The sequence below is a fragment of the Plecotus auritus genome, assembly GCF_963455305.1.
Source record: "Plecotus auritus genome assembly, chromosome: 6".
NCBI lineage: Eukaryota > Metazoa > Chordata > Mammalia > Chiroptera > Vespertilionidae > Plecotus > Plecotus auritus.
Window position 1 is genome coordinate 113,815,572 of NC_137773.1, and position 14,655 is coordinate 113,830,226.

Genomic DNA, 14,655 nt, shown 5'->3' on the forward strand with positions numbered 1-14,655 from the left:
TTGCTTGTGGAGCCAAAGTGTCCAGCTAAAGGACTGATTTCTTGGCTTTTGTTTTAGGTAGGGGCATTTAACATAGTTCTGGCCAATGAGGTGAACGTGTAAGTCACGGTATGGGCCTTCCAGGAAAGGGGGTTCGACACACTGACTCTTCTCTCTGCCCTTGGCCTTTGTTTCTGTCTCTTGCCCTGTTTACAACCCGATTGGCTGGAACTAAGAGGTTCATCACAAAACTATGGAGGAAAGGCCGAGGGACTCAGAAATCTCACCCCTGGCACTCAGGCTTCTGAACCAACCGCCTAGCTCCAGACTAACTCAAGAAAAATAAGCTCTTCTTTGTAATCTACTGTTTCTGTTTTCAGTTTTGTTTTTCTGGCACACAGTTGGAGCCCAGCATGATGGGCACAGAGTGTTTGCATTTTTTTCGAATTGCCCCATTATCTAAAATTTGTAGACTCATAAAAGGCATATCTATATAGAATACCTGAACGTAATGACCCAACACTCTTTAAGGAGTGTTATAGTGAGATTTTATGTCTATTTATCAATCAATTATTAGATAGCAGTTTTGTGAGCAGATTCTTAAAATAGTCAATAATAGCATAATGAGCTTTCACTGACTTGTTTTAATTTTATTATTTCAATGACCAAACTTGTTTTCAATTCTAAAATGACTGTGACATAGTCAAGAGCCAAGATTTTTAAGAGATTTTATCATTATTTAACTCCTGCCCTACTGAGCATTCACTATTCAAATTAGATAATCCATCAAACACATTAGTTACCATGTTCTTCTTTTTATTTTCCTTTTTTATCTCTTTTGCATTTTTCAATTTCAAAAAGGCAGCCTGATTGTTTGTCTTTCACTCGTCTATCCTGGGCGGACATTTCCCTCACTCCAGGGTACCTCCTTCCAGTTGGCACTTCGGTTCCCACAGCCGTTCCTGCGGTGACCTGAGCACAATGAGGAGTGAGAGATTGTTTCTGGGCACATGCAAGTGGAGGGCTGGGAGCTGGTTAATGATGTGAGAGGTGGGTTGTGCTGGACATGAAGTCATTTTGAGATGAGAGTGGCACCTACACTTTGATATCCAAATATGATGCCACTTTAACATGATGGTGATCAAATGGAAATATACTGTTTTGGTCTGATTTTTCTTTGAAACATGTCAACATGTCTACAGAAAAGTATAGTAATTGAGTCATCCTTATAGGAAGTTAGTTAAGTGACCATAATTAATTTAACAAGCAGGTACCATTTATTAACATAAAATTACATTTCATTTGATGAAATGTAACCTATCTCACATGGAGGTCAAGGTTCCATAAAATTAAAAACAACCACAGACATGAATTAATTTAACTCTTAGAGAGGCCTAGGCTGTCCTGGAGGTCAGATGTAATAATACCCTGAATATAGCTGAATATGGGAGACAGGGAGGGACCACCAACCAGAAGGATGGCTCACACCCACCCCAAGTGCTTAAGGCACGTTTCCATAAATGCTTTAGGCTGACATTAAAGGGGGAAACTGACTCCTAAGGGGAATCTCATCTTGATGCAAAAATAATATTGGAAATAGGTTTCATTGCTCAGAGAGAGTAATAGTTCATGCAAATCTATGTCTGCAAAGGGATGTGTTTAAATTAGTGATTCTGAACCACTGTCTGTATAATCATGGGAACATACCAAATGTTTGGAATTTCTGTAAAGTAGAAAATGAAGAGCATTTTAGCTAGCATCATGAAGGACAACTCTCCTTCTTCCATCTACTTTGCACACACACAGGCACGTACACATGCACACACCTCACCTTGTACCTACGGACACCAGTGCTTTGCTCCATGAACTTAGGCAATCAGGTGGAAGATTTTTAAAAAGCAAACCACTCAATGTGTGTTGGGTGTAAATGCTCAGGTGCTAAGAATGGAGATAAGATAAATCAGGTGTTGTATTTGCCTGAAACAAAACTCCAAATGAACATGTTGTGAAAATGGTGTGATGTATGTGAAGGGAAGTTATTCTGAGGACCTTCTTTTTGCTTGTTTGTGCTGGTAGTAACTATGGAAACGGGGTCACAGTGGGATGGGCAATGCTATTCCTCTTTCCACCTGGCTCTGCACCCACGAAGGACTCTTGAGTGTTATCACCAATCCCGGTTAGACATTGTGAGGCACTCTAAACACTTCCTGTCCGGTGCCATTCCCCTCGTTGCTAAAGTAGACCTTTCCGTGCAGCTGAGGTGATGCGGGGGCACAGGTGTGGAAGTGCCCCTGTGCTGCCCCCTCCTCAGTCTTGCTTCCCTCCTCATCAGCTCTGCCCTGGGACCCTCGCCAGCGCCTTCCTGGAATACACCTGACGTCTGGGCACTTCCTGGTTCGTCCTAGTCCCCGCGAAGCTGCAATCCCACTGGAACCCAAGTCTCTCCTCCTCCAGCCCGCACCCCTAGATCTGAACTTGGCCAGACCAGCTTTCAGCATCTTCACTTAGAAGTGGTGATGCTGAACTCCTAGGGCTCAACACAGAGCTCATACCCCTCCTCACACCCGCCCCCTCATACCCCTCCTCACACCCGCCCCCTCCCCTCACACCCGCCCCCTACACACACACCCACCCCTCCCCACACACCTGTCCCTCCCCACACACCTGCCCCTCCCCTCACACCTGCCCCTCCCCACACACATGCCCCCTCCTCACAGCCCAGGGATGGTCTTCTGAGAAAACTGCCATCAATTAGGAAAGAGCTTCAGACATTCCCATGACAACTGTGGCTTTGTCAGGAAGACAGAAAGGAAACGTAATCGAAGTTATTTTATTGGAACCACATGATGGTCTCCAGTGAAATGCAGTCACTAGAACATCTTTGCAGCCAGGCACTCGGTGGCCACAATGTGTGGTGGATGCTTTGAGCAGGCAGTTACCACCAACAATGTGAACTGCTCGCAGGGGCCCCCACGGTGCTGGCAGCCGGGAGGGGACCACAGGGGCTTCTGTGTCGGAACACGAGTGGAAGGCCCTGCCGTGACAAGGCCACGCTCCCTCCTCCCGTCCTCCCTCCTTCTGTCCCCCTCCTCTCATCCTCCCTCACCACAGTGCTATCCCTGCTCCCAGAACCTTCCATTGCAGCCAACACACTCGGTCTGTCTGTCTGCCCACGGTGTCCTGAGGACCTCCTGGCCTGGCACCATCTCCAGGCCCCTTAGAGGAGGTCCTAAGAGGTGGGCACACTCAGCCTCATTCCAGCTCTGCCTGCCCTTCTCAGGTCCACCCAACGAGCTCCCCTCCTGCCCCGGGGCAGTCCCTGCTTCACTGACCATCACCCACCACTTAATATGGGGGACTCAGGTCTCCCTGGGAACCCCTCGCCCCGATCGCCTCCCATTCCCTCCCGGACAAGGTCTCCCACACCTCCAGCGAACCTTCCTCAGGACACTGCGGGCTTCTCTTCCCTCTGACTTCCCAGTGACACTGCACCCGAAGTGCTGCCCCCCAACCTTCTTTTCTCTGTCTCCACACGTCCCGTGGGTGACTTTAATGAGTCTCGTGACTTTAGGTAAAACATGTGTGGGTGAGTCGCGGAGGTGAGAGCTCAGCTAAAGTCTCCACTCGGATGCTCAGCGACTTCCTCAGCTCCCCCGACGGTCTCTGTGCCCTCTGCTCTCAGGCCTGCGTCCTGCCTCCTCCCGTCCTCCTTGATGGAAACAGTGTCTGGTTGCCTGCCCCACCATCCACCTGCCAGCTCAACCTGGCCCCGCCCGCATGGCACATGAGAATAAGAGCACTCTCACAGCCACGCGTGCCACCTGGGCCCAGGCCCTCCAAGTTGCTTCAGGAACCTTCTACCTGCACTGACTCCCAGCTTCCTCCTCACTCCCTTTCCTCAGCTCCCAGGGAGCAGCCAAAGAACCTTCTGCTTCAGTGGTGGGCGAGATGGAATCCTCTCTGCTCCGAAGTGCTCCCTCCCGTAGCTCCTCCGCTCCGTGGGGCAATGCCAGCATCGCCACAGTGACTACACGGACCTGCAGGATGCACCTGTCCTTCCCCTCAGCGACGCTCATCGTCCTGCCTCATAAGGCCTGGTCCCGTGAACGACGCCCCTGGAGTTGTTCCATGTAACTTGGCCATAGCCCTGCTCCCAGCCTCCTCCCCTGCTCCTTCCCACCCTTTGCTGCTCCCTCCAAAACCAACAGAATTCTCATTCTTCCCCCAAATGCCTGCGGCCCTTGCAACTGAGAACAATGTAGGTCCTCTGTCCCTGGGGTGACCTCCATTCACCTGCCCAGGCGATCGCACACGTTAGACTGAAATACACCTTCTCCCTGGGACCCTCACTGTAGTCTCTCTGAGCCTGCAACCCACAGCCCTCGCCCTTCCCCCCTTCTCTGCGGTGTCTGTCTCCTTAGCTCTCAGCACCTCCTAATACATTGTACAGTTTACCCACTAATCTCGGGGTCCTGGTCTCCACTCCCTGAGGTACAGGCTCCCTGAGAGAAGCGGTTCCTGCCTGGTGTGCTCCCTGCTGCTTCCTCAGGCCTGGGATGCTCCCTGGCCCACACAGCCATGAACATACGTGTGGGATAGAGGAGAGGAACGAGCTGAAGGTGGGAAGCATTGGCATTGTCAGTTAAGTGAGGATCCTGGCCAAGAGTAAGCCAGCCACGCGTGCCTGGCCAAGCATGGGGCGTGGGGGACGATGCTGCCTTAGCCTCTCTATCTGTCCTGGAAGCCGGGAGCAGCTTGCAGCAGGTCACGAACAGCAAAGGCTTGTGTCTCTGTTGCGCAAAATAGCTCTACTTGGGGCCGGAGGAGCCACGGCAGATGAGGCCGCCCTGGCTGCGCTGCTGCTTTTGCAGAAGAGGACCCGCCTGTCATTCAGGTCTCTCCAGGGAGCGGCGCCATTTACAGGTTTCAGTCCAAAGTGCCAGGACTGGCCCAGCCCGCCTCCAGGGTCACACCGTCATTTTCTCACCTATGAAAGCAAAGGCAACATCAGTTCCCAAACACAGAGGAAAACCAACCATCCCAGACCCTTCTTAACGGCCACGAGACAATTCCAAGTCCTCCTTAAGGGAAAGGAGAGAAGGAGATTGTGAGCACCAGTGTCACCCTCCAGAAGTTGCATGTCAGGAGGACAAGTCAATGCACCATGTCCAACAGTGCCCTGTGCAATGCAGGGTCCCTTCGCTGCTCGCATTCACGTATGCAATCATCATCTCATTTATTCTCTTTATGTTCATTTATTTAAACATCTATGGTGAACTTATTTCATAACGTGTGTACATTCTATTTCTGTTAAAAATATTTTTTGAGACACCAGCAATGTCCCAGGCCCCTGATAAGGGCTGGAGCTAGGAAACCATCCCAAGTGCCTGGTGGTCTGGTCTACGTGCCATAGGTCCTCGCGTGCAAACATGAAGACACAGTCACAGGACGGTGCCCCTCGTCTACCTCTCTCCTCTCTGCACCCAGGCCTGCCCCCCGCTTCGGGCTCTGTGCACGCTGCAGGAGTGACTCTTTGTGTCCAGGAGCAGGCCTCCTGGATTCCCCCTTCCCCCTTGTTTTCTCTGGAAAGTACCCACAGATGCCCCATCCCACACGCAGCACCAGTGCGGCTGTTCCATGTAACTTACCAGGCCCTTGGCCATAGCCCTGCTCCCAGTCACCTGCCTGGGCGATCACACACGTTAGACTGAAATACACCTTGGCCCTTTCTAGCTCCGCAGGCACTGCCTACAGATCCCCACCCACCTGTGAGGACATGGTGACCCTCCCGACGGGGGTCACAGTGCAGGTGTCACAGAGCCCGGCAGTCACCATGGTCACCACACATCGGAGCCTCTAATAGAGGCCCTCCTGCCCCTCCCATTGCCTGCATCCTGTGGCTTCACCTGGCTCAAATGCTCTGTTATTTACACTGAGTGGCCAGATTATTATGATCTCTGAATGCATAATAATCTGGCCACTCAGTGTGTATGTGTGTGTGTGTGTGTCTCTGAATGCATAATAATCTGGCCATTCAATGTGTGTGTGTGTGTGTGTGTGTGTGTGTGTGTGTGTGTATATATATATATATATATATATATATATATATATATATATTAGAATATATTTTAGAGGCCAGGTGCATGAATTCATGCATGGGTGGGGACCGGCCAGCCTGGCCAGGGGGAGGGGACATGGGCGGTTGGCCGGCCTGCCTGCTGCTGGTCGAACTCCTGGTCGAGGGGACAATTTGCATATTAGCCTTTTATTATATAGGATGTACACTGAGTGGCCAGATTATTATGCATTCAGAGATCATAATAATCTGGCCACTCAGTGTATTATTTAACTAGACTAGTTTGTTATTTATTTCCTCTGTGCACAGAGCATGGGGTGATCAGTACATAAGATTTATAATCATACATGGAATATGCGTGGCCAGAGAGACCAGTGGGTGTTTGCACCAGCGAGTTTTCCTGGAGAAACGCTGGGCAGGGCCTCCATAGGCTCTTCAACCACTGACATCTCCCCTGAACCCATGAAACGTTCATGCTCATTGCAAAGCAGCAAAGACCAGCTGCATCAGTTGGGTTTCCAAGCTCAAGACAGAAACCAGAGGAGCCCTTTCCAACAGGGAGGGCATCTGTGTGGTGAGTTGAGTGCTCCCGCAGCCTCGGAGGGCAGATGGAGGGTTCTTGGCTATGCTCCTCGGACACAGAACAGACAGGGTGGTCCCAGGGCAGCTGGGGCGGGAGCAGGGCGGTCCCCTCTTCCCTGACACAGGCACCGAGGTGGCTTCTGAAAAGCCTCCAGTATACCCCACCTGCCAGCACAGAACAGGGCTGCCGGACGCCAGCCTCGCCCATCTCCTGCCTCTGCAATCGTCCCCGTCCTCTCATTGCCGGCCCTTGTTTGCACCAAAAATGATAGAGCAGAGCAGTCTGGGAAATGTAGAATTCTGCTTTATTACCTAAGTACAGTCGAGAGGGCATGAGTGCTCTCTATTTTTCATCAAAATGCATACTGAAGTCAAGTCCCTTGGGTCACAGACTTGGTCACAGACTTGGTCATGATTTGGTCATGGACTTGGTCATTGACTTGGACATAAACTTGGTCATAATTTGGTCATGGACTTGGACACAGACTTGGTCATAATTTGGTCGTGGACTTGGACACAGTAGAAGTGAGTTGTTACAGAAGCTGAGTCTGTGAGTCCAGAGGAGACTTGGGGTAGAATTCTAGCTCTGACATCTGTGAGCGTGACCACGCGTGCCCCCGCTCTGAGCCACAGTTTCCACATTGACAGTGACATCCAGGCCACCCCACAGATAATCTTGAGGACCACATTCCACATGGATGTGAAATGCTTCCCAAGGATCGGGTACTGAGTACCTATAAGCTGATGCGATTGAAGAAAAATTATGAGACCATGTCAATTCCATTAGGGATTGGGTGCTAATTACAATTTACTCTATTCTAGTTTTTGAAAAATGGTGACCTTATTTGTATGTAGCCTGTGAATTAGCACATTACTTCATTTTCCAATCATCTGGGAACTGAGGTCACGGGGAATTGGGTCAAGTTAAACCCCCGGCAAACATTTGTGGGGCCACATTGACTTGTCATAGAGTTTCCTCGATCTTGTAAGAGAGGTTGTTTTGACAACTACTCAAACCATATCTGAATGTTTATTCTGACATTTATATTTTGTTTTTATAGTTTCAAATGCATCCTATATTTGCATTGGAGAGCCTCTGACACTTTGTAATTCGGGGATCTTGTGTGAGTCTGATGTTCAGTTTGCTCTTGGTTGTGCGTCTGTGTAGAGCCGGCCTTAAGCTCTGGACAGAAGAGAATGAAGGCTCCTAGCCAGCAGGCCCATCGGTCGCAGGAAAGGAGTGACTGGGGAGTAACTTTTCATTGTGGGTTATCGTTTAGATGGGAAAAGCATAAACTCCTAATTACCTGGGGTGATTGATACCCGGCTGCCTCGGGTTGTCAGAGGGAGAAGATGACCCTGTGAGCAGTATAACTTGAGCCTGAAATCAATAAAAACAATAAAGTCCCTTGGCTGCCCCTGCTTCCTCCTCGTCCAGCCGAGTGTTTCTCGCCTTCTGGGCTCCCAGGAGAGCTCTGCGATCCATCCCACTGCCCGTGGCGCATGAGGAGCCGGGTTTCCGGGAGACTCAGCTGCTGGATATTTCAATCCTCCCCATGATGGTGGTTCTCATCCCTTTGTTTCTGGGACGTACCTGCTCACTGAGTGTCCCCGGCCCCAAGTGTGGGCTCAGTCCCTCCAAGGACAGACAGGAGGGCCGGCAGCAGGAGGGAGGGCGGTCAGGGCCATGCGCTGCCGCTGCTGTTGCTTCTCCTTCTTGGGACACGGCTGCTGCAAACCTCCACGTGAGCCACTTGGAAGGGTCCGAGCCTCCAATACCTTGCTTTGCCCTTTCCTGCAGATCACGGCCTCTGAGCAGCCTATGCTCCGGGCCACCCCCAGATAGTGCTCGGCCCCTCATCCCAGGCGTCCTTCCCAGGGAAGCGCACCTGCCTAACCCAGGGCAGCACCTGGCAGCTCCCAGATGCCACACATCCCCTTTGTGACCATTCACTGGGCATCGAGGCCCCAGGGAGGTGTCAGGGACAGGAATGGCCGCCCCCACCCCTCACCCCATAGCTTCCACAGCTTTGTTACTGGACTTCCCCACCTTGCCTCGTCCTGAAAACTCAGCTTTGGGAAAAGTGTGATTTTTCGGCTCCTGCCAGGAACAGAGTTGTTCCCTGTGCCTAGCGAGAGACTCAGCTCATTTTATAGCATTGATTTCAAAACCCGTGTCTCTCCGGGGTCATTGATCCTAATAGATGTCAGGAAGCGCAGTCTCGTCTCGGTGAGGAGAGGCGGGAGGCTGGGCAGTGAGGGTCATGGTGGGAAGGACAGGGCGGCAGGAGGGGGGCCCATCCTAGGGGCTGAGTGTGGACATGACCCAGGCACCATAGCCCTGGACCCACAGGCCGCTGCTCATTATGCCGGATCTACCAGGCACCAGGAACTAGGGGGGATCTGCCAGGTGCCAGGAACTAGGGCTGCAACTGTGAAGTCAGGTCAGTGCCTGGCTGCGCTGGCTCCGGCCACTCCCAGTGGACTTATGGGTTACTTATAGCCTCAGTGAGGAGTCGATCCACAGAGTTCTTCCTAGAGCAGAGGAGCCTTTAAAGGGAGAAATATAAAGACGCACAATTAGACAACTGCAGGTTTAAAGCAGGAACCTCACAATGTAAAACCGTTCTTCGAGGATTTGTTCATATCCTCGTGTTATGTTTATACCTGTGACCTTCGGGGTCAGCTGTTTGCCCAAAGCGAGCATCCCCTGTGAAGGCTGCGTTCCCTAAAGACAAAAGGAGCTGGGGGCCAGCAGGGGACTTCGGCTTCCCTGTCCTGCCCTCTGTACCTGATGTCACTGCACTAGCCTGCCTTGTCCTGGTGGGAGCCAGCCCTCCCAAGCAGGCACCGCCCCCCCCCTCACCTGCCATCTGCATGCGCAGCAGCTGCCCAGGCACAGCGGCTGCCCATGCACCCCCCCCCCACCTGCCACCTGCATGCAAGTGGCTGCCCATGCACCGTCTCCCCCCCCCTGCCATCTGCATGCACAGCGGCTGCCCAGGCACCACCCCCCCCACCTGCCATCTGCATGCACAGCGGCTGCCCAGGCACCACCCCCCCTCACCTGCCATCTGCATGCACAGCGGCTGCCCAGGCACCGCCCCCCCCACCTGCCATCTGCATGCACAGCGGCTGCCCAGGCACCGCCCGCCCCACCTGCCACTGGGTCCTTCTCACCGAGGTGGGAGAAGACACGCCCTGGTGCTCAGCCAGCATCCTGTTTGCACCTTCCATACAACCAACCCCAACCCCAATTCAGCGGGGAAAGCTCATCAGTGTGTGGTTCATATTCACCTTCTGCTCATCAGCATCATAGACACTCACTCACCACACTCATGCACACTTGTAGCCGCGTCACACTCACACACAACTTACACACATTCAGACACACATGTACACACACCCCTCACACACACCATATGCATACACACACATACACACTCATGCACAGTCAACATACACACACACTGCACATACACACACCTCACACATACACACACACTCATGCACAGTCAACATACACACTCACACATTGCACATACACATACACTCACACACACCACACATATGCACACACATACACACACATGCACACTCACACACACTCACACTCACACACACCACCACACGCACACACTGTGCTCTGCAGTCTCTCGTATGGGGCCTGGTAACACTTTTTCTCTGCATCCATCTGAGGAAGGGTGTGTCTTATTTCTCTCCCCCCAGCTCTCTGCAGTCAGAATTCAGAATCACCCACACACCCACAGGCCCAGGTGTGCACCGCCGCTACCCTGTCGGAGCTCCATAAGCCGTGAGCTGCTGACAGGCGTGGCTACTTGTGCTCTGCTTCTCCCCGTGGCGGAGAACAGAGTATGTCCCACCTGGAGGCAGTGGCCACCTGCACTGAGTGCCCACCACACGTGACATCCAATCTCTTACAGGAGCATGGGATTCCCGTCAACATGGGCTATGCGGTGGCCCCGCACCACTCGGGCGTCTACCCGGTGCATGGGCAGCTGTACGCGGCCTGGAAACAGGTGTGGGGCATCCAGGTGACCAGCACGGAGGAGTACCCGCACCTGAAGCCCGCGCGGCATCGCAGGGGCTTCATCCACGACGGCATCATGGTGAGCACCAGGGGGTGGGCACCCCAGCTCCATCACAGCACCCCAACTCCCTCACACAGCACCCCAGCTCCTGCAGTATGTGGCGGTGAGAGGCCACACGGGCTGCGCTGGCCGCACGCTGGCCCCTGAATCTGGGCGTGGCTTGGCAAGCACAAGACAAGCTCCACGTCTTGGGAATGGTTTCCCACGGGCGGCAAGTCCCTACAGCGTCAGGACTGAAGCTCTGCCCCAGGCCCTGGCTCTTCCTGGGAATTTCTGGGTCTGTTGGGTGGTGGTTTTATTGAGCATTTTCCAGGAAGAGGGTGGGTTCATAGGTCAAGAATGCCCCCGCCCAAGTCAGGGCACCGTCAAGGTCGGGGAGTGATGAGAACCCACCGAGTCCTGGAGCTGAGAGCTGTGTCCGACCATAACTCAGCCCATCCACATAGCACGGAGGCTGGAGTTCTCCGCTCCGTCCACTTAGCTCCCGGACCCTGGGGAGTGTCTTAGGACACTTACTTCTTGTCTATCTCGTCTCTCTCTCCCTCCTTTATGACAAAAGCGAAGGCATATGTTTTCTCTTCAGGCATATTAATTGAAAAAACAATCATAATCTGATGCAAGAATGATGTGTGATCCCTTTATATGAGGATAAAAACAATTGCGTTTTAGATGGAAACTCATGATTATTGATTAGAATGAAAACATAGTATTCTTTACTCTGAGATAGAATAGCCATCTTAAAATGCCCATCTCACTTTTGGCCGTAGGCCACGTCCTCAGGGTCAACTGCCTAGGTCCCAGCAAACTTCCCCAGTGTTCTCCCTCCTTTAACTATTCACACCCTCCCAACCCGCTCTGGGATTCCTCTTAGAATTACCCACCTGTTCTGTCCCTCTCTCTGGGTCATCACTACCTAAAACCAAAGGAGAAGCAAAACCACTCACTGTTGCTCCCCAGGAAGCATTCCTGGCTTATTGTCAATTGATACCATGCACCTCAGACTTGATGGAGCTGTTGATGGTGAGATGGTGGGAGCGATGTTCATGGGTCTAGGAGGCAGGAGGTATGGAGAGTGTCACTCCTGTCATTCAGACCAGAGAGAAGGGACCCGCTGCCCATGGGGTGCATAACCATGGGACAGATCCTATCTAATAAAAGCCTAATATGCAAATTGACCAAACCACAAAACGACCGGTCGCTATGATGCACACTGACCACCAGGGGGCAGATGCTCAATGTAGGAGCTGCCCCCCAGTGGTCAGTGCACTTCCACAGGGGGAGCGCTTCTCAGCCAGAAACCGAGCTCATAGCTGGCGAGCGCAGCTGCGGCGGTGGGAGCCTCTCCCACCTCCGCTGCAGGCAGTTGGTAAGGAGTGAGGGGTCCCTCTCAGACTGTGAAAGCCCCAGACTGCAAGAGGGATGTCTGACTACTGGCTTAGGCAGGAGGGCACAGGCCAGGCTGAGGGGGACCCCCCTGCCAGTGCACAAATCTTGTTCACTGGGCCTCTAGTTATGAAATAAAAACATTTGTTTTAACCAATATTACATGCATCTGTTTACCTTGACTTTTCTTACAAGCTATTATTAAAATTAAGCAAAGAATAAATAAAATTACACCTACTCTGTACAACTGGATGCATTTTCCCATTAGATTATGAGTAGTTTATTATTCCGAATAAGTTCTTAAAATAAAAGTACTTACTTGCCTTCTCTGTGGCATGTTCAGATTTACAACAGAATTAACCACAGAACATGCCCGAAGCAATCATCAGATCACGTGGCTACTTCAGATTGACATTTCAATTCTGAGTACAGTGAGAACAGCACAAGTCAAGGTGGGGGAGTTATGAGAACCCACCGAGTCCCGGAGCCAAGAGCCGTGTCCGACCATAACTCAGAGGCAAGGAGAGGATGCCCAGTGCCCCAGAAGTGAAACCTGGGGACCCCCTCCTTTGAGTTAACTTAACCCAAAGAAGGCCTGAATTTGGCCAACCTTTCACCTAGTGAGCTCAGCGGGGAGGGGGGAGATTTATAGGCCTGAGTGCAAAGGCTTTAGCACATCGATGCCACAAAGACGGACACGTGGGTCTCAGAGCAAATTCAGGCTGAAACATGGCTGGGGCAGGTGACACACGGACGCTGTCCTACTTCAGACACCTCGTGAGGAGGCAGGGTCTATGGAAAAGACAAAGATGCTGGGAACAGAGGCAGCAGGAGAAGAGGAGCCCAAACAGGAGGTGGAGGGACTCACGAAGGAGCCACAGGCTGAGCCTCCAGGCTGCGCAGGGCTGTGAGGAGGGACACTGGACGGCACCCATTCACGGGTCCCTGGGAGTCAGAGCCGATTCAATGGCACATAACACACACCGTTAGCTTTGAAGTGACAACTCCCTTCATATTTATACAATCACGCCATCATCAGCTCTCGATTCCTATAGATCTGGGCATCAGCACCAGGGCAGCACCATGGGCATGCGGCGTGCGGACGAGGCCTGTGCAGTGGCGCTGGTTAATGGCTGTCCCTGTTCCCCCCTCAGGTCCTCCCCCGGCAGACCTGCGGGCTGTTCACCCACACCATCTTCTACAAGGAGTACCCCGGGGGACCCCAGGAGCTGGACAAGAGCATCCGGGGAGGCGAGCTCTTCCTCACTGTCCTGCTAAACCCAGTATGTGTCCCCTTACGCTCCTCACGGTAACATTGTGTGTCTCATTTTGTGTCTATTCTCAGCCCTTCCTCAGTGATCATTGGATGGGGCCAGCCTGACCAGAGAGAAATCAGACCACACATCCGAGTTTGCACTTCCCTGGTTGTCTTAGATCCAGGCAAGCTCAGATTTGTTTCAAAGACAGTGTTGGACCGAGCTGGTTTGGCTCAATGGATAGAGCGTGGCCTGCGGTCTGAAGGGTCCGGGTTGGATTCCCTGTCAGGGCACATGCCCGTGTTGTGGGTTCAGTCCCCAGTAGGGGGCATGCAGGAGGCAGCCAATCAATGATTCTCTCTCATCACTGATGTTTCTATCTCCCTCTCTGAAATCAGTACAAATAAGTATTTTAAAATACAATAAATAAAAGACAGTGTTGACCAAAGCAACCCAGTTTCCTGCAGCCCCTCCAGGGGCTCCTGGCTGAGCTGCAGTAGAGACACAAGAGCGCGCTCTCACCAGGACAGTCCTCACCTGTCGCCAGGTGCTTAGGAAGCTGAGTTTGCTTCTGGCTCCGGGCCTCAGGGCACCCTCCCTTCCTTGCTGCCCTAGAAATGCTCTCGGTGCAAACCGCCTGCACACGTGTGGCCGGGTGCAGTCCTGTGAATGAGGGTCCGTGGAGGCCTCTTTAAAAAGCTCCACCAATTTCATTTGGAATCAAAGATAGAAAACGTGGCCCCTTTTTGTCTTTCGTTGTCTCCCTCCAGCTTTCCCCTTGTGGGGACTTCACCTCCTGCTGTAGGAAAGACACAGCAGGTGGGGATTCTCTGCCTTCGGGTAATGTTGGGGTTATTTCAGATCCGCCTTTTCTCCCGATTCTCCATGCCTGAGGCTGAGGGCAAGCTGTGCGCTTTGGCTCCCAGTGCTCACAGGTGTGCCGCCGGGCCTCTGTGCACCCTGAGATGCCAGGTGCTCCCGCTCAGGGAAACGCCACATGCCGGAGGCCGACCCAGCTCAGTGTCCAAGGCAGCGCCAGGCCTGCTTACAGGGAGCACTCAGATAAATGGTTACAGTGGGTATTTTCAGTTCCTCAGCAATAAAATAAATGCCCGCAGGTGGAAAGATGAGGCCTGCAGAGTGGGTTGGAGGGTTGGAGGGCAGGGACGTGGAGTGGGAACGCTTTGTCTGAGTCAGTCCTCAGAAGCCGCCCCCTCAGAAGGCACAGCTATTGAAAGCAAAGCCTGACCCCTGAGAGCCTGGCTTA

The 14,655-nt window shown here is 52.5% G+C and overlaps 1 protein-coding gene across 2 annotated transcripts in view; it reads left to right on the top strand.

Moving 5' to 3' along the window:
* Positions 1-14,655, top strand: part of NDST4 (N-deacetylase and N-sulfotransferase 4) — a 209,827-nt gene that overhangs the window by 112,983 nt on the left and 82,189 nt on the right. For both annotated transcript variants that reach the window (XM_080674250.1, XM_080674251.1), the window contains exons 6-7: positions 10,582-10,767; positions 13,287-13,415. In XM_080674250.1, coding sequence (XP_080530376.1) covers positions 10,582-10,767; positions 13,287-13,415 — 315 coding nt within the window. The remainder of the gene's footprint in view (positions 1-10,581; positions 10,768-13,286; positions 13,416-14,655) is intronic.